The sequence below is a fragment of the Engystomops pustulosus genome, chromosome 1 (genome assembly GCF_040894005.1).
Source record: "Engystomops pustulosus chromosome 1, aEngPut4.maternal, whole genome shotgun sequence".
Taxonomy (NCBI): domain Eukaryota; kingdom Metazoa; phylum Chordata; class Amphibia; order Anura; family Leptodactylidae; genus Engystomops; species Engystomops pustulosus.
Window position 1 is genome coordinate 133,298,862 of NC_092411.1, and position 14,306 is coordinate 133,313,167.

General features: G+C 45.8%; 1 protein-coding gene across 3 annotated transcripts in view; it reads right to left on the minus strand.

Annotated features, from left to right (window-relative positions):
- Nucleotides 1-14,306, minus strand: part of ADAMTSL1 (ADAMTS like 1) — a 542,967-nt gene that overhangs the window by 197,667 nt on the left and 330,994 nt on the right. Inside the window, exon 1 of one of the 3 annotated variants that reach the window (XM_072154066.1) lies at nucleotides 6,437-6,598. The exons of the other annotated variants lie outside the window; for them this stretch is intronic. Coding sequence (XP_072010167.1) covers nucleotides 6,437-6,499 — 63 coding nt within the window. The 5' untranslated portion in view covers nucleotides 6,500-6,598. Of the gene's footprint in view, nucleotides 1-6,436; nucleotides 6,599-14,306 lie in introns of those variants that run through there. 3 annotated transcript variants of the gene reach the window in all.

The following is a 14,306-nucleotide window of genomic DNA, read 5'->3' on the forward strand; positions in this document are numbered from 1 at the left end:
AGACTGGTTCGAGCTGATAGAAAGGCAACAGTGACTCAAATCGCCACCCGTTACAACCAAGGTAGGCAGAAGAGCATCTCTGAACGCACAGTACGTCGAACTTTGAGGCAGATGGGCTACAGCAGCAGAAGACCACACCGGGTGCCACTCCTTTCAGCTAAGAACAGGAAACTGAGGCTACAATTTGCACAAGCTCATCGAAATTGGACAGTAGAAGATTGGAAAAATGTTGCCTGGTCTGATGATTCTCGATTTCTGCTGCGACATACGGATGGTAGGGTCAGAATTTGGCGTCAACAACATGAAAGCATGGATCCATCCTGCCTTGTATCAACGGTTCAGGCTGGTGGTGGTGGTGTCATGGTGTGGGGAATATTTTCTTGGCACTCTTTGGGCCCCTTGGTACCAATTGAGCATCGTTGCAACGCCACAGCCTACCTGAGTATTGTTGCTGACCATGTCCATCCCTTTATGACCACAATGTACCCAACATCTGATGGCTACTTTCAGCAGGATAATGCGCCATGTCATAAAGCTGGAATCATCTCAGACTGGTTTCTTGAACATGACAATGAGTTCATTATACTCAAATGGCCTCCACAGTCACCAGATCTCAATCCAATAGAGCATCTTTGGGATGTGGTGGAACGGGAGATTCGCATCATGGATGTGCAGCCGCCAAATCTGCGGCAACTGTGTGATGCCATCATGTCAATATGGACCAAAATCTCTGAGGAATGCTTCCAGCACCTTGTTGAATCTATGCCACGAAGAATTGAGGCAGTTCTGAAGGCAAAAGGGGGTCCAACCCGTTACTAGCATGGTGTACCTAATAAAGTGGCCGGTGAGTGTATATATATAATTAATACGGGTTAGAAAAGCATAGCAGGTCTTGATTTTCCACAAAAAAAGCTATGAATTATTCACAATATTAGAGGGAGCCCAAGAGTTATACTACCAGTGTGGACACATGACAATAATCAGTGCTTCTGGCAAAAACATTATTAATCTTTTCCAGAAAGATAGGAACAGAGCCAACAGATGAGCATATGGCTCTCCCCAGAGAAACTGCTTCACATTAGAAGGTACTTTATTTTAGATTAGGCCCATAGCCTTGAGTGGAACCCTGGCGGTAATGTGTGTCCTCATAGATGAGTCTCTAAGCACACTAGTAGACAGAGGCGCTAGAGACCCATGAAGACATTTCTGTAAAGCTATATGTAATTGTCCTGGCACTGGAATCGGCCAGTTTGGCTCATTTATTCCAGCCATGTTAGCCAGGGTTTCCAGTTTTTAAGAGATTCATAAAACTGTGATTCAGTGTGCGTCCAGCCAGCCGTCTATTACTTTTTTTTCAAAGAGATAGAAGTAAGTTAAAGCAGAACTTAAATTCCACATAAGCTTCCCATATACCGTAGTTAGAAAACAGTGCATGACAATAATGCATAATCTTATAGTTCGCTAAGGACCCACTGGGAGTATACAAGGTTATTTTTTCCTATATGGTCATACATATACAATTTTTGATGTATTTGATGGGATCTGTAACTTGAATTGGACAACCAGACTCTCAGGAAAGCTTTATGGGAAAAAGAGTTGGATAGCTTAGATTCAACCCCGTCAACCACACTTTTTTGAGGTGGATAAGTAGGCATCTGGCAACTTGGTTACTGGGTTTCTTCCTACAAACATAAAACATTCAGACTGGATAATTGGTTTCCTCTTTAGAGTATAACTTATCCAAGTGTGTATTAGGCCTAATGGAACCCTAACCCAGCACACACAGAATTGTGTGGGTAAATTCTCAGTGAGATGAAATGATCCAATGAATTCTATACAGTATTTTGGGGGGTATTCTGTACCCAAAGGCTTACCTTTAAGGATGAATAAAATTGTTCACGGAGGCACAAATCAAGCAGACTTTTGGTCAACAATGAGGATTCATAGATTGTAAGCAGACCCCTCATTCCTATTGTATCATCGGACCATTTTATTACTCTGTATGTCCTTTTTTATTTATATATATATATATATATATACATATATATATATCCCATGATGTGGTAAGATTGCATGTTAAAAGAGCAGAGAGAGATGACAACCTTTATATAGCAAAACAAGCAGTACTAGCACCCATCTCCCAGAAGCTAAGAAGGAACCCACAAACCATTGTTCACTTTAACCACTTTAAACTACATCAACAGGTCGAAAAACTATATAAAAGAAACCCCATGCTAATGTAAACAGATAAAAAAATACAATGACTTCTAAACATATATATACTAGTCTGCGTCAAGTTGTTCTCTACAGAAATAGTGAAACTGTATTGTGCAAAAGCCTTGTCCAAGGTTACCCCTTCATGCAAACTGTTACAAGACACTAGATACACTGTTATGTCTACCCACCAGCAGAACAATACGTAATGACAATATTTTCAATGTAAATACAGCATGCTGTCTGCTGTGGGGGAATGCTCCCATAGACTGACATGTACAAGGCTGTCACATTGGGATTCTCTAGCACACACCATCTAGTGCTCTCATGCACTCTCCATGCAGAAGTTTAGTTTACACCGCATGCTAGCCTGTAGTAACCACCACTTCACAGTTACTAGAAAGTATAATCGCTTGCTGGTATTCTTACTTGGCACCCATTCAACTCCAACATCCTTTCAAGTTAGAATGCAGCATAGGAACCAGATCTATATTCCCAAGGGAATGAATATTTCCCAAACAATAGCATGAGGATCTCTACAATCACCCTAGGAATATACTGTAACTATACTAAAGAATACAATCATCTTACACGGCACGTGTCCCACATCCAACAGCCTTAGGAACTTTTATCTCATAGATGAGACTCAGATGTGGGATTAGTTTTCTCTTAAGTTTTATAAAATTCTGAGGGGCCATTATATTGTAATTTGCTATACCTGGCCTACACCTTTTCCAGACTCTGTTATGAGAAATCTGTCTAGATTATATACTTCACCAGAACAAAGATTAATATATAAATATACATCAATTCCCAATCCCTATATACAGGGTGAAGCTTTCCTGATGCTAGAATTTAGTCCCAGGCTGCAATGATCAGCTGTACGGTGTCTGTAATGAAGTTTTAGTGATAATCCACAACATTTTGAAAATCAAATTATCTCAAGGACAAACAAATTTTTGTCTGGAGTTACAATTATTAAATACACCTGTTCCGACTTATATATAAATTCAACTTAAGTACAAACATAAAGAACCTATCTTGTACGTAACCTGGGACTGCCTGTATATGTGATGATGCATCTGTACACGTCATTGACTGACCACATTGATAACACAAAGTATACCACTAACGCATCACCCCCCTCAGTGAATACATAATATTTAATTACTATTCTGTGTCGCTATATGAAGTACAAATGGCCACCTTCTAATATATACATATATATATATATATATATATATATATATATATATATATATATATATAATTTCTAATCAGCCAATCACATGGCGGCAACTCAGTGCATTTAGGCATGTAGACATGGTCAAGACAATCTCCTGCAGTTCAAACCGAGCATCAGTATGGGGAAGAAAGGTGATTTGAGTGCCTGTGAACGTGGCATGGTTGTTGGTGCCAGAAGGGCTGGTCTGAGTATTTCAGAAACTGCTGATCTACTGGGATTTTCACGCACAACCATCTCTAGGGTTTACAGAGAATGGTCCAAAAAAGAAAAAACATCCAGTGAGCGGCAGTTCTGTGGGCGGAAATGCCTCGTTGATGCCAGAGGTCAGAGGAGAATGGGCAGACTGGTTCGAGCTGACAACAGTGACTCAAATCGCCACCCGTTACAACTAAGGTAGGCAGAAGAGCATCTCTGAACGCACAGTACGTTGAACTTTGAGGCAGATGGGCTACAGCAGCAGAAGACCACACCGGGTGCCACTCCTAAGAACAGGAAACTGAGGCTGCTGCGACATTCGGATGGTAGGGTCAGAATTTGGCGTCAACAACATGAAAGCATGGATCCATCCCGCCTTGTATCAACGGTTCAGGCTGGTGGTGGTGGTGTCATGGTGTGAGGAATATTTTCTTGGCACTCTTTGGGCCCCTTGGTACCAATTGAGCATCGTTGCCACGCCACAGCCTACCTGAGTATTGTTGCTGACCATGTCCATCCCTTTATGACCACAATGTACCCAACATCTGATGGCTACTTTCAGCAGGATAATGTGCCATGTCATAAAGCTGGAATCATCTCAGACTGGTTTCTTGAACATGACAATGAGTTCACTGTACTCAAATGGCCTCCACAGTCACCAGATCTCAATCCAATAGAGCATCTTAGGGATGTGGTGGATTCGCATCATGGATGTGCAGCTGACAAATCTGCGGCAACTGTGTGATGCCATCATGTCAATATGGACCAAAATCTCTGAGGAATGCTTCCAGCACCTTGTTGAATCTATGCCACGAAGAATTGAGGCAGTTCTAAAGGCAAAAGGGGGTCCAACCCGTTACTAGCATGGTGTACCTAATAAAGTGGCCGGTGAGTGTATATCTCTGGATGTATAATAAAATTATTTTATAGTAATTTACTGCAGGACCCAGTTTTAGATAAAAACAGACAAAACAGACTGGCAATGCAGAATAGGGAAAGAATCATAAATATAATGAAAAGTTGCCATATGAAATCTACTGTAACCAGTGGAAAGCCCATGTAATCACTTCTGCGTGGTTCCCAGCATCTGTCACCCACTGAAGGGCCTCCCAGACTCCCTGGCCAACAGGAAGCACATGCTGTATGTAAATCAGTGCGTCCTTCGCAGCTCACAGCCGACAATAAGGATGCCACCATACGTCTAACAAACCATATATTTACATGCATTATATATACATTTTCTATTTATATTATATACTTTTATCATATATATATATATATATATATATATATATATATATATATATCATATATACTTTTTATATGCTATAGCGCCACTAGTGTGAACAGTGCCTTAGATATAAAGCTAGAAATATTGCTCCACATTTTTCTGCAATTCAGAAACTTCTAAAGAACACCAAAGAACTGTTGGGCCAATGGCAAGTCTCCAATTCCAATTGTATACTTTTGGAATTTAGTGAGCACCTGGTAAATAACACATAAGCCAACTGTGACTTATGCAAAATATTTCCAAAATCCTCCTGGAAGTGTGTGCTGCTATAAAAGACTCCCAACATCAGGTAAAAGCACTCAGCTTACTGTTTATCAGTCCGACAAATCCAACTAGTCCAATGAAGCCAAAGGAGAATAGAAAGTACCCACATATTTGCTCAGTGTCGCAGATCCCGTTCAGGGATGGTTCTTGGCTGCCCTGGGCTCAGACCCCTGCTACACCACAGCTCAGATGGAAGCTGGTGGCAGTATATTGGTCAGACGTGGCCGTCGCATCACACCTTCAGCTACTGTCCATGGGCACCTGTCGCCAATCTATGAGTAGCCAGCCGACTCGGTACAGCAATCCCATAAATAACAATCATAGATTGCCATACCATAGCCATCAGTAGTAGATTTTGTTGTTAACCCCTGCTGTCTACACTAGGCATAGGCGTCCCTCTGATGTGAGCAGAAAAGAAGTAAAACACACATGTTTGGCAGCTTGAAATGACTTTACCATATGACTGCAGAATAGCTCCGGAATAACGGACAGATAAAACCAAGGGAATAACTGGATGATTATAAATGAATAATCTTATTCTCCCCTGGATTACTTAATAGAGTGTTGTCAATCTTATTCTACATAGAAAAACTCATGACAGTTCACCATTGAGAAAGAATACTATTGTAACATCTATAGTACAGTAATCCATATTTTCATCATACAATCCAAAACCAAGATAAAATACAATTGTAACTCTGGATACAAGAAGGAACTACAAATCCCAGAATATCAATGTTTAGGATAACATGCTGGGACTTGTAGTTTCAAATCTGCCACTGTGTACTGTGGTGGGTCAGGGGTGCTACTGTCTGCTGGCACAAAAGTTTCTGAGAAACTAGAAGTTTCAAAGGTAAATGATACAGGTCCATGTTCAGGGGAACTACAAACACCAGGATGACTATCTGCCATAGCCTGTGATAACCTGTAAGCACCAGCAATACTAAGGGCATCCTGTAATAACTCCCACAATGATAAGGCAGCACAAGTTCTGACTCCTATGTGGTATGGATATTCTTATGTCAAATCAAAAAGCAACTTCCTGAAGGACTACAACTCCCATCTAACCCTAACCAGTCATAAAAGATGAACCTGTTGCTGGAAACCTAGCAAACTGAGGTAAAACAGCACACACAGGTGGTACATGATGCCAGCCAGCAATATACCAACAATGACCACTGCCAACCCTAGGCACATAGGCAGAAGTAAAGAAGAGAGGTATTTACCAGGAGGGCGCACACCAGGGCCAGCAGCACAGTGCCAGTCACTGCCCCACGGCAGCATTCCATAGCTGAGAGCGGGAGGGAGGAGGCTGCTGAGGGAACTGCTGTCACATCCAGCTCTGCTGCTCACACTGCAGCCTCAGCCTCCACACACACCGGCTCTGCTCACATTTCCTCAGCCAAGGGGCGTGTGGTGGGGGGCTCAATGGAATCTCTCTGAGAGCAGGCAACCAGCCAATCAGCCTGCTGCTAATCACACAGCCACAATAACCTGGACTGCCAGCGAGTGGAGAGGGGGACAGCCGGCCAGCTGGGCTAACTAGTGACGGGAGAGGGGGACAGCCGGCCAGCTGGGCTAACTAGTGAGGGGAGAGGGGGACAGCCTGCCAGCTGGGCTAACTAGTGAGGGGAGAGGGGGACAGCCTGCCAGCTGGGCTAACTAGTGAGAGGAGAGGGGGACAGCCTGCCAGCTGGGCTAACTAGTGAGGGGAGAGGGGGACAGCCTGCCAGCTGGGCTAACTAGTGAGAAGAGAGGGGGACAGCCTGCCAGCTGGGCTAACTAGTGAGAGGAGAGGGGAACAGCCTGCCAGCTGGGATAACTAGTGAGGGGAGAGGGGGACAGCCTGCCAGCTGGGCTAACTAGTGAGAGGAGAGGGGGACAGCCTGCCAGCTGGGATAACTGGTGAGGGGAGAGGGGGACAGCCTGCCAGCTGGGCTAACTAGTGAGAGGAGAGGGGGACAGCCTGCCAGCTGGGCTAACTAGTGAGAGGAGAGGGGAACAGCCTGCCAGCTGGGCTAACTAGTGAGAGGAGAGGGGGACAGCCTGCCAGCTGGGCTAACTAGTGAGGGGAGAGGGGGACAGCCTGCCAGCTGGGCTTACTAGTGAGAGGAGAGGGGGACAGCCTGCCAGCTGGGCTAACTAGTGAGGAGAGAGGGGGACAGCCTGCCAGTTGGGCTAACTAGTGATGGGAGAGGGGGACAGCCTGCCAGCTGGGCTAACTAGTGAGAGGAGAGGGGGACAGCCTGCCAGCTGGGCTAACTAGCGATGGGAGAGGGGGACAGCCTGCCAGCTGGGCTAACTAGTGAGGAGAGAGGGGGACAGCCTGCCAGTTGGGCTAACTAGTGATGGGAGAGGGGGACAGCCTGCCAGCTGGGCTAACTAGTGAGGAGAGAGGGGGACAGCCTGCCAGCTGGGCTAACTAGTGAGAAGAGAGGGGGACAGTCTGCCAGCTGGGCTAACTGGTGAGGGGAGAGAGGGACAGCCAGCCAGCTGGGATAACTAGTGAGGGGAGAGTGGGACAGCCTGCCAGCTGGGCTAACTAGTGAGAAGAGAGGGGGACAGCCTGCCAGCTGGGCTAACTAGTGAGGGGAGAGGGGGACAGCCTGCCAGCTGGGATAACTAGTGAGGGGAGAGGGGGACAGCCTGCCAGCTGGGATAACTAGTGAGGGGAGAGGGGGACAGCCTGCCAGCTGGGATAACTAGTGATGGGAGAGGGGGACAGCCTGCCAGCTGGGCTAACTAGTGAGGGGAGAGGGGGACAGCCTGCCAGCTGGGCTAACTAGTGAGAGGAGAGGGGGACAGCCTGCCAGCTGGGATAACTAGTGAGAGGAGAGGGGGACAGCCTGCCAGCTGGGATAACTAGTGAGAGGAGAGGGGGACAGCCTGCCAGCTGGGCTAACTAGTGAGGAGAGAGGGGGACAGCTTGCCAGCTGGGCTAACTAGTGAGGGGAGAGGGGGACAGCCTGCCAGCTGGGCTAACTAGTGAGGAGAGAGGGGGACAGCTTGCCAGCTGGGCTAACTAGTGAGGGGAGAGGGGGACAGCCTGCCAGCTGGGCTAACTAGTGAGGAGAGAGGGGGACAGCCTGCCAGTTGGGCTAACTAGTGAGAAGAGAGTGGGACAGCCTGCCAGCTGGGCTAACTAGTGAGGGGAGAGGGGGACAGCCTGCCAGTTGGGCTAACTAGTGAGAAGAGAGTGGGACAGCCTGCCAGCTGGGCTAACTAGTGATGGGAGAGGGGGACAGCCTGCCAGCTGGGCTAACTAGTGAGGAGAGAGGGGGACAGCCTGCCAGCTGGGCTAACTAGTAAGGGGGACAGCCTGCCAGCTGAGCTAACTAGTGCGGGGAGCGGGTTATGCCCCTGCTACTACCTATTTACCATATCATATACATCTATACTTCTATACTGTATGGCATCTATCTACCTGTGGCATATTTATCTACCTACCTATCTACCCATCTACATATTAATTACTTAATATCAACCTTTTTCTTATGCCTTCCACATCTATTAATTTATTTCATATATATTTGCAATGTACGTGTCACCCACTTGAATCTGTGCTGCAGATTCACAGGCTGTTAAACTGTCTACGCTTCCCTCTTCACAGGGCCGGACTGGGAATTTAAAGTGGACCTAGAAAAAACTTTAAAAGTGGCCCCAAGTGGTCAAAACAAGTAGGCGTGACCATGTAATATGGGTTGAGTTACAAAACTCCACATAAACTGTTGATTGATAGTCTAAATCAACATGTACAGCGCAGAGAAAGAGACTCATACTCATGCCTCCCTTGTACAGGAATAAAGCTTATTTTTTAAAAGAACACAACTTAATACTGACTTATATATACACAAAAAATCCTAGTACAATACCTTCTCCGATATACAAGAATGTAACAACCCCCTACTATAATACTGCCCCAATGTACAACGATATAAGTACTATTATACTGCCTCCTGTGTACAAGAATATAACTACTATAATGAAAGGGAAACAGGTATAAGCGCTCACACACCTGGACAAGTAGTCTGTAATGGTCTTTGCTATGGACTTTTTAATTTAAATGAAATAAAGAAGAATGGATTTTTACTACTGATGCTGAGCTATTCCTTGCATTTGAATTATAACTACTATAATACTGCCCCCTATATTCAAGAATATATATATGGAGATCCCAAGCTCTGCAGGGTCTTTATAACCCAGTGCTCCCTGCACATAGAATTCATGCTTACCCAATTTGTCACAGAGCGATCCAAAGTGGCATTCAGTCAGCCTCAGGGAAAGCCCTGGCCTGGGCTACACCTCTTTGGGACACAGAAGACCTGGTCACAGCTACTCTCACAGCATTTCTGTGCTCTGATCACCTCCTCGTGGATCACCTGGAGAAGCTTTTGGTCATCTCCTTTCTCAGTGGCCAAATCCTCTTTGACCCGGTCCAATACTGCACCAAGCCTCTGTCCTTGCAAGTCTGTGTGCTGCGCAAGGAAAGACTGTCTTTTTATAAACTACCATAGTCCACGTCCTCAATCCTGCAGGGTCTACCATGGTTGCAGCTCCATGCACCTGCTCTTAACTAAAAGATGGGGGAGATCCTTCAGTGGGGATCTGATTGCCAGTCCGCTGTGTGGAGATGCCTCATCCAGTGCCAGTACTGGTTTCCTCTGTGGCTTCCAAAGCCCTGGACTTTTTTTACATCTTCTCGAAGAAGCAAGCCGAGACGTTGCTGCTACACCATCCCTATGAATGTCCTGTGGATCTGCTGCCGGGTATGTCCCCTCCGCAGGATCGTGTGTAACGGCAATTCCCCCAGAAGAAGCCTTGGTAGCGAAACCCTGGGTCGGGGCGAATAAGCAAGACTGGCGTCTGCATTGTGGATTTTATATGCGCATTTTTACTCTTGTTTGTGAATATGTTTTTATCGAATAAACTATAACCTGGTTGAACATACTGCGCTATCGTTACTTAAATCTTTTACAGTAATCCGCAACAGTTACAGTGGGTGCAAAGGATGAGGAAACGCAGCGGAACTGTCTCAATAGCGTTCTATTCCCCTGAAAGTATCTTTTAATGTGGAAATATACTTGAACAGTTTTTAAAGAGTGGACGTGTAAAGGAATTGTGGAGTTGTCTATGGACAATTAAAGGACACAGAAGGAGCTCCGGTCAGATTGGTTTTGTTTATTTTTTTTAATTATTCCATAGTTGATTGAGAATTGCTGGCGATTAAACTCGCCTTAGAAGAGTGGCATTACCTCTTGGAGGAAACTTGGTTTCTGGTCAGCATTTACATGGACCACAAGAACCTCCTCTATCTCCAGACTGCTCAGCGACTTAATCCATGTCAAACTCGCTGGTCAAACTCCGTCCGGCTGAGAAGAACGCCCTCTCTCGTGCCTTGGATGCCATTGGGGAGGAACCGCTTCCTCAGTATGTCATCCCGCCTGAACGACTGGTACTGGCTGCGCCTGTGGATCTTTGTCAACTACCTCCTGGCAAGACCTACGTACGACCTTCTCTGCAGAGGAGGATTCTGACTTGGGGACATTGCTCGCGTGTGGCTGGGCATCCTGGGTTGCAGCGCTCTGTCGTCCTCATTTCCCGATTCTACTGGTGGCCAGATCTGGCCAAAGATGTTCGGGACTTTGGGGCTTCCTGTGCCCGGAATAAGCCATCACGTCTCATGCCTGCTGGTCTTCTTCTGCCGTTGCCGATATCCAGCTGTCCGTGGACTCATCTGGTCATGGATTTCATCAGGCAATACCGTCATCTGGGTGGTGACTGACCTTTTTTCGAAGATGTCCCATTTTGTTCCTCTACCAGGTCTGCCATCTGCTCCACGTCTTGCCAGGTAGTTCTTTCATCACATCTTCCAACTCCATGGACTTCCCCAGCACATCGTATCTGACTGTGGGGTTCAGTTTGTCTCTAGGTTCTGGCATTCTCTCTGCAACCAACTTCAGGTGAAATTTTCTTCCGCATATCACCCCCAGTCTAATGGGCAGGTGGAAAGTCAATCAGACCCTGGGCTGCTATCTACGCCTTTTGGTTTCTGCCCGTCAGGACCATTGGTCCACTCTGTTGCCATGGGCAGAATTATCTTATAACTCCTTGAACTCTGTTCGGCTCTGCTCCATTTTTTGTCAATTATGGACTGCATCCTTGCCCCCCTCTTCCGCTGCCTGTGTCATCGGATGTTCCTGCCGTTGAGGAATTGGTACGGGACCTGAAGACCATCTGGGAGCAGACTCGCCTTTCCTTGTTACAGACTTCGGCTCGAGCCAAGCTCCAAGCCGATAAGAGACGCAGGCCTCCTCCTGTCTTCACACCTGGTGACAAGGTCTGGTTGTCCTCCAAGTATATTTGCTTCCTGGCTACAAATTCTTTCTTGTTGACTGGAAGGGATTTGGTCCTGAGGAGAGATGGTGGGAGCCAGAGGATAACATCCTGGACAAAAGCCTGCTTCAGCGATTCCTCAGTCCCAAAAAGAGGGGGAGGCCGAAGGAGGGGGTACTGTCCCGGGTGCTCCCGCTATCCCTGTCTCGGATCACAGGCACAGCCGTGTGCCCCCGGAGCCCCTGCACGGCTGCACTCACCTCTCCTGGCTCTAGTGGCGGTCTCTATGGCTCCCTTGATTCGGCACGTGTGTCCCTGTCTCCTATGGTGCGGGTGCACTGTCTCGCAAAGATTTAATGGGCAATCGCGCCAATAAATGGGTGCTGGCCTGCCACCTTCCCACATAAATTCCTGCCTCTTCCTGTGACCCTTGGTGGATCTTTGTGCCTCACAGCCTTAGAAAAAGCTCCCTAGCGGTTATCCTGTGTCTCCTGCATTCCTGTGTGTTCCTGTGTATCTGCTCCTGAGTTCCCGTGTCCTGTGTCCCGTGTGCCTGTGTTTCCGTTCCCATCTGCCTGGACCTTCCATTGCTGATCCTGGATGGGACTTGACATTGCATCTCTGCCGCCTGCCCTGACCTTGTGCCTGGACTTGACTACGAGACTGTCTCCTGCTTTGTTACCTCGACCCCGGCTGCCACCGCGGGCTAATCGCACCTCTGGAACGACATGGTGGTACCCTGCCGCAGCAAGTCCAATCAGCTTTGCGGCGGGCTCTGGTGAAGACCAGGTGCCATTTAGATTCTAAACCCAGGTGTCAGCTAGTACCACCTCCTGTGGTTGGCCAGTGGATTCACACATCCCGAATCCTGACAGGCAGGATCAGGTCTAACTAGAAACTGCTTTTCTATCTATGTATTATATTTATAAATCTAGCTTTTTTATCGCTTTACATGTAATTTTGTATCTATCCAATGGGCTAGTTGTACAAACAAAATCCAAATCTTGTTTGGTAGCTCTTTTTTTGCATAAAATGTGAACCATCCTTTTTCTGGGGAGTGGGAAGGGACATGTACCTTGTCTGGAAGTTCTTGTATATTTACTACTGTTCATCTGGAAACTGAGGTCCATTTACTTTTAGAAGCAAGTACTCCATCTTGTGGATGTTAGGTTTTGTAATCAGGATTTTTTTGTGTGTCTACAATCAACATAAAGTGTAAAATAAAAGGGATTGTGCAGTGGTCTTCACTTCTGCAGCATATTATTACATAGATGCAGGAGAGTAGTAAAAAATGTCAGTATATGACTCCCTCATCCCTGAGGGAAAGGAGGAAAGGCTCCCAAATTACCATAGAATCAGAGACTCAATGCTTGAACTTCCAGAAACTATCAAATCCCAATAAGAAGCGGCAGAAAAAAGCAGTGAGAGCTATGAGAACTGACATCTTTATCCCACTAGGTTTTTGGAATTTTTTGACCACCAGGAGACTTGAAACATGACATTACGTAATGCTAGATTTTGGGATTTATTGTTGGCCTAAACCTTAATAATAAGCAAATTATGAATCAGATTTTGGCCATGTTGAGCCCTCTCCTTAGCTAGCTTCCACACTCCCTTCCTAAGGGTGGACTAACATTGGCGTTTTTTCCAAATCAGTGATTTCTTACTGAACCCATTTTGGCTTATGGGCAAATACAGATTGTTTTTTTCCAATGTGAAAAAGCCCATTGCAAAGAACGGTTCAGAAAGGCATCAGTAAAAAACCACTGAAGTCAGAAAACCAGTCTGTACATGTACATAAGCCAGAACAGCTTGAGTGACAAATCACTGATGTGAAAAAAAAACGACAATGTGAGGCAGCCCTTAGACTTGAGGGTGTGTTCACACGTTCAGTTTTTCAGATGCATTTTTGGATGTTCATACCAGGAGTGGAGTGAAAAAAAAAGTAGTAGCACCTCTCAATGATACTTCTCACACATTATGATCCACGCCTGCTCTTGACTTTGAAAACTGCATCTAAAAAACTCACATAACCATTCTGTGTATAACAGTATAAGAAACTATCTTAGGAAAAGAATTACAAGAAATCTAAGCATCTAGCATGAAATATCAGGGACATGTACTTATAGAACCATAGACTGTGACTGTATAAGTGTCTTTTATTTCTTATCCATGGCCTCCTTCCTTCTATAATCAACTTTTATCATTATGCTAATGAGCCAAAAGGCCTCTGAGGGTGTTACCAGAGCTCCCCCTGAAGGAAGTTTCACCACACAGTGGGTAGGGAAAGTCATCCTGCACAGTGTACCAGCCTTTGATTCAGCAGCATGGAGAGGTTCTGGAAACAACCCCTGGAACCCTCTAGGTTAATTAGATAATTTTAAAAGTTGATTTCAGAAAGAAGCAGGCCATGGATAAAATATAAGAAGATTACCACTGTCAAAATGTCTGGATCTATGAGTAAGTGTCCCTGGTGTATCATGTTAGATTTTGAGGATAGATTTTCTTTTAAGCCCAGCTGAGGTGTATTCTGCGCAGTTGCATCTATGTGTCTGAGAGAAATGTGCATCCTGTACACATCAGAGACCGACTGATGGCTCCCCTTTAAGTGCAGAAAAAGGCAGAAAATGAAAAGTATTCCAGTATTCCACTTAGTGGTTATCATTTCTTTCGGAGCAGAGCCTCCACCCTCCTCCCCTTGTTCTGTTAGAACAGTAGCTTTCTTTGTAAGTGAGCGCTGTTGTATTCTTGAGGGAAATTTCT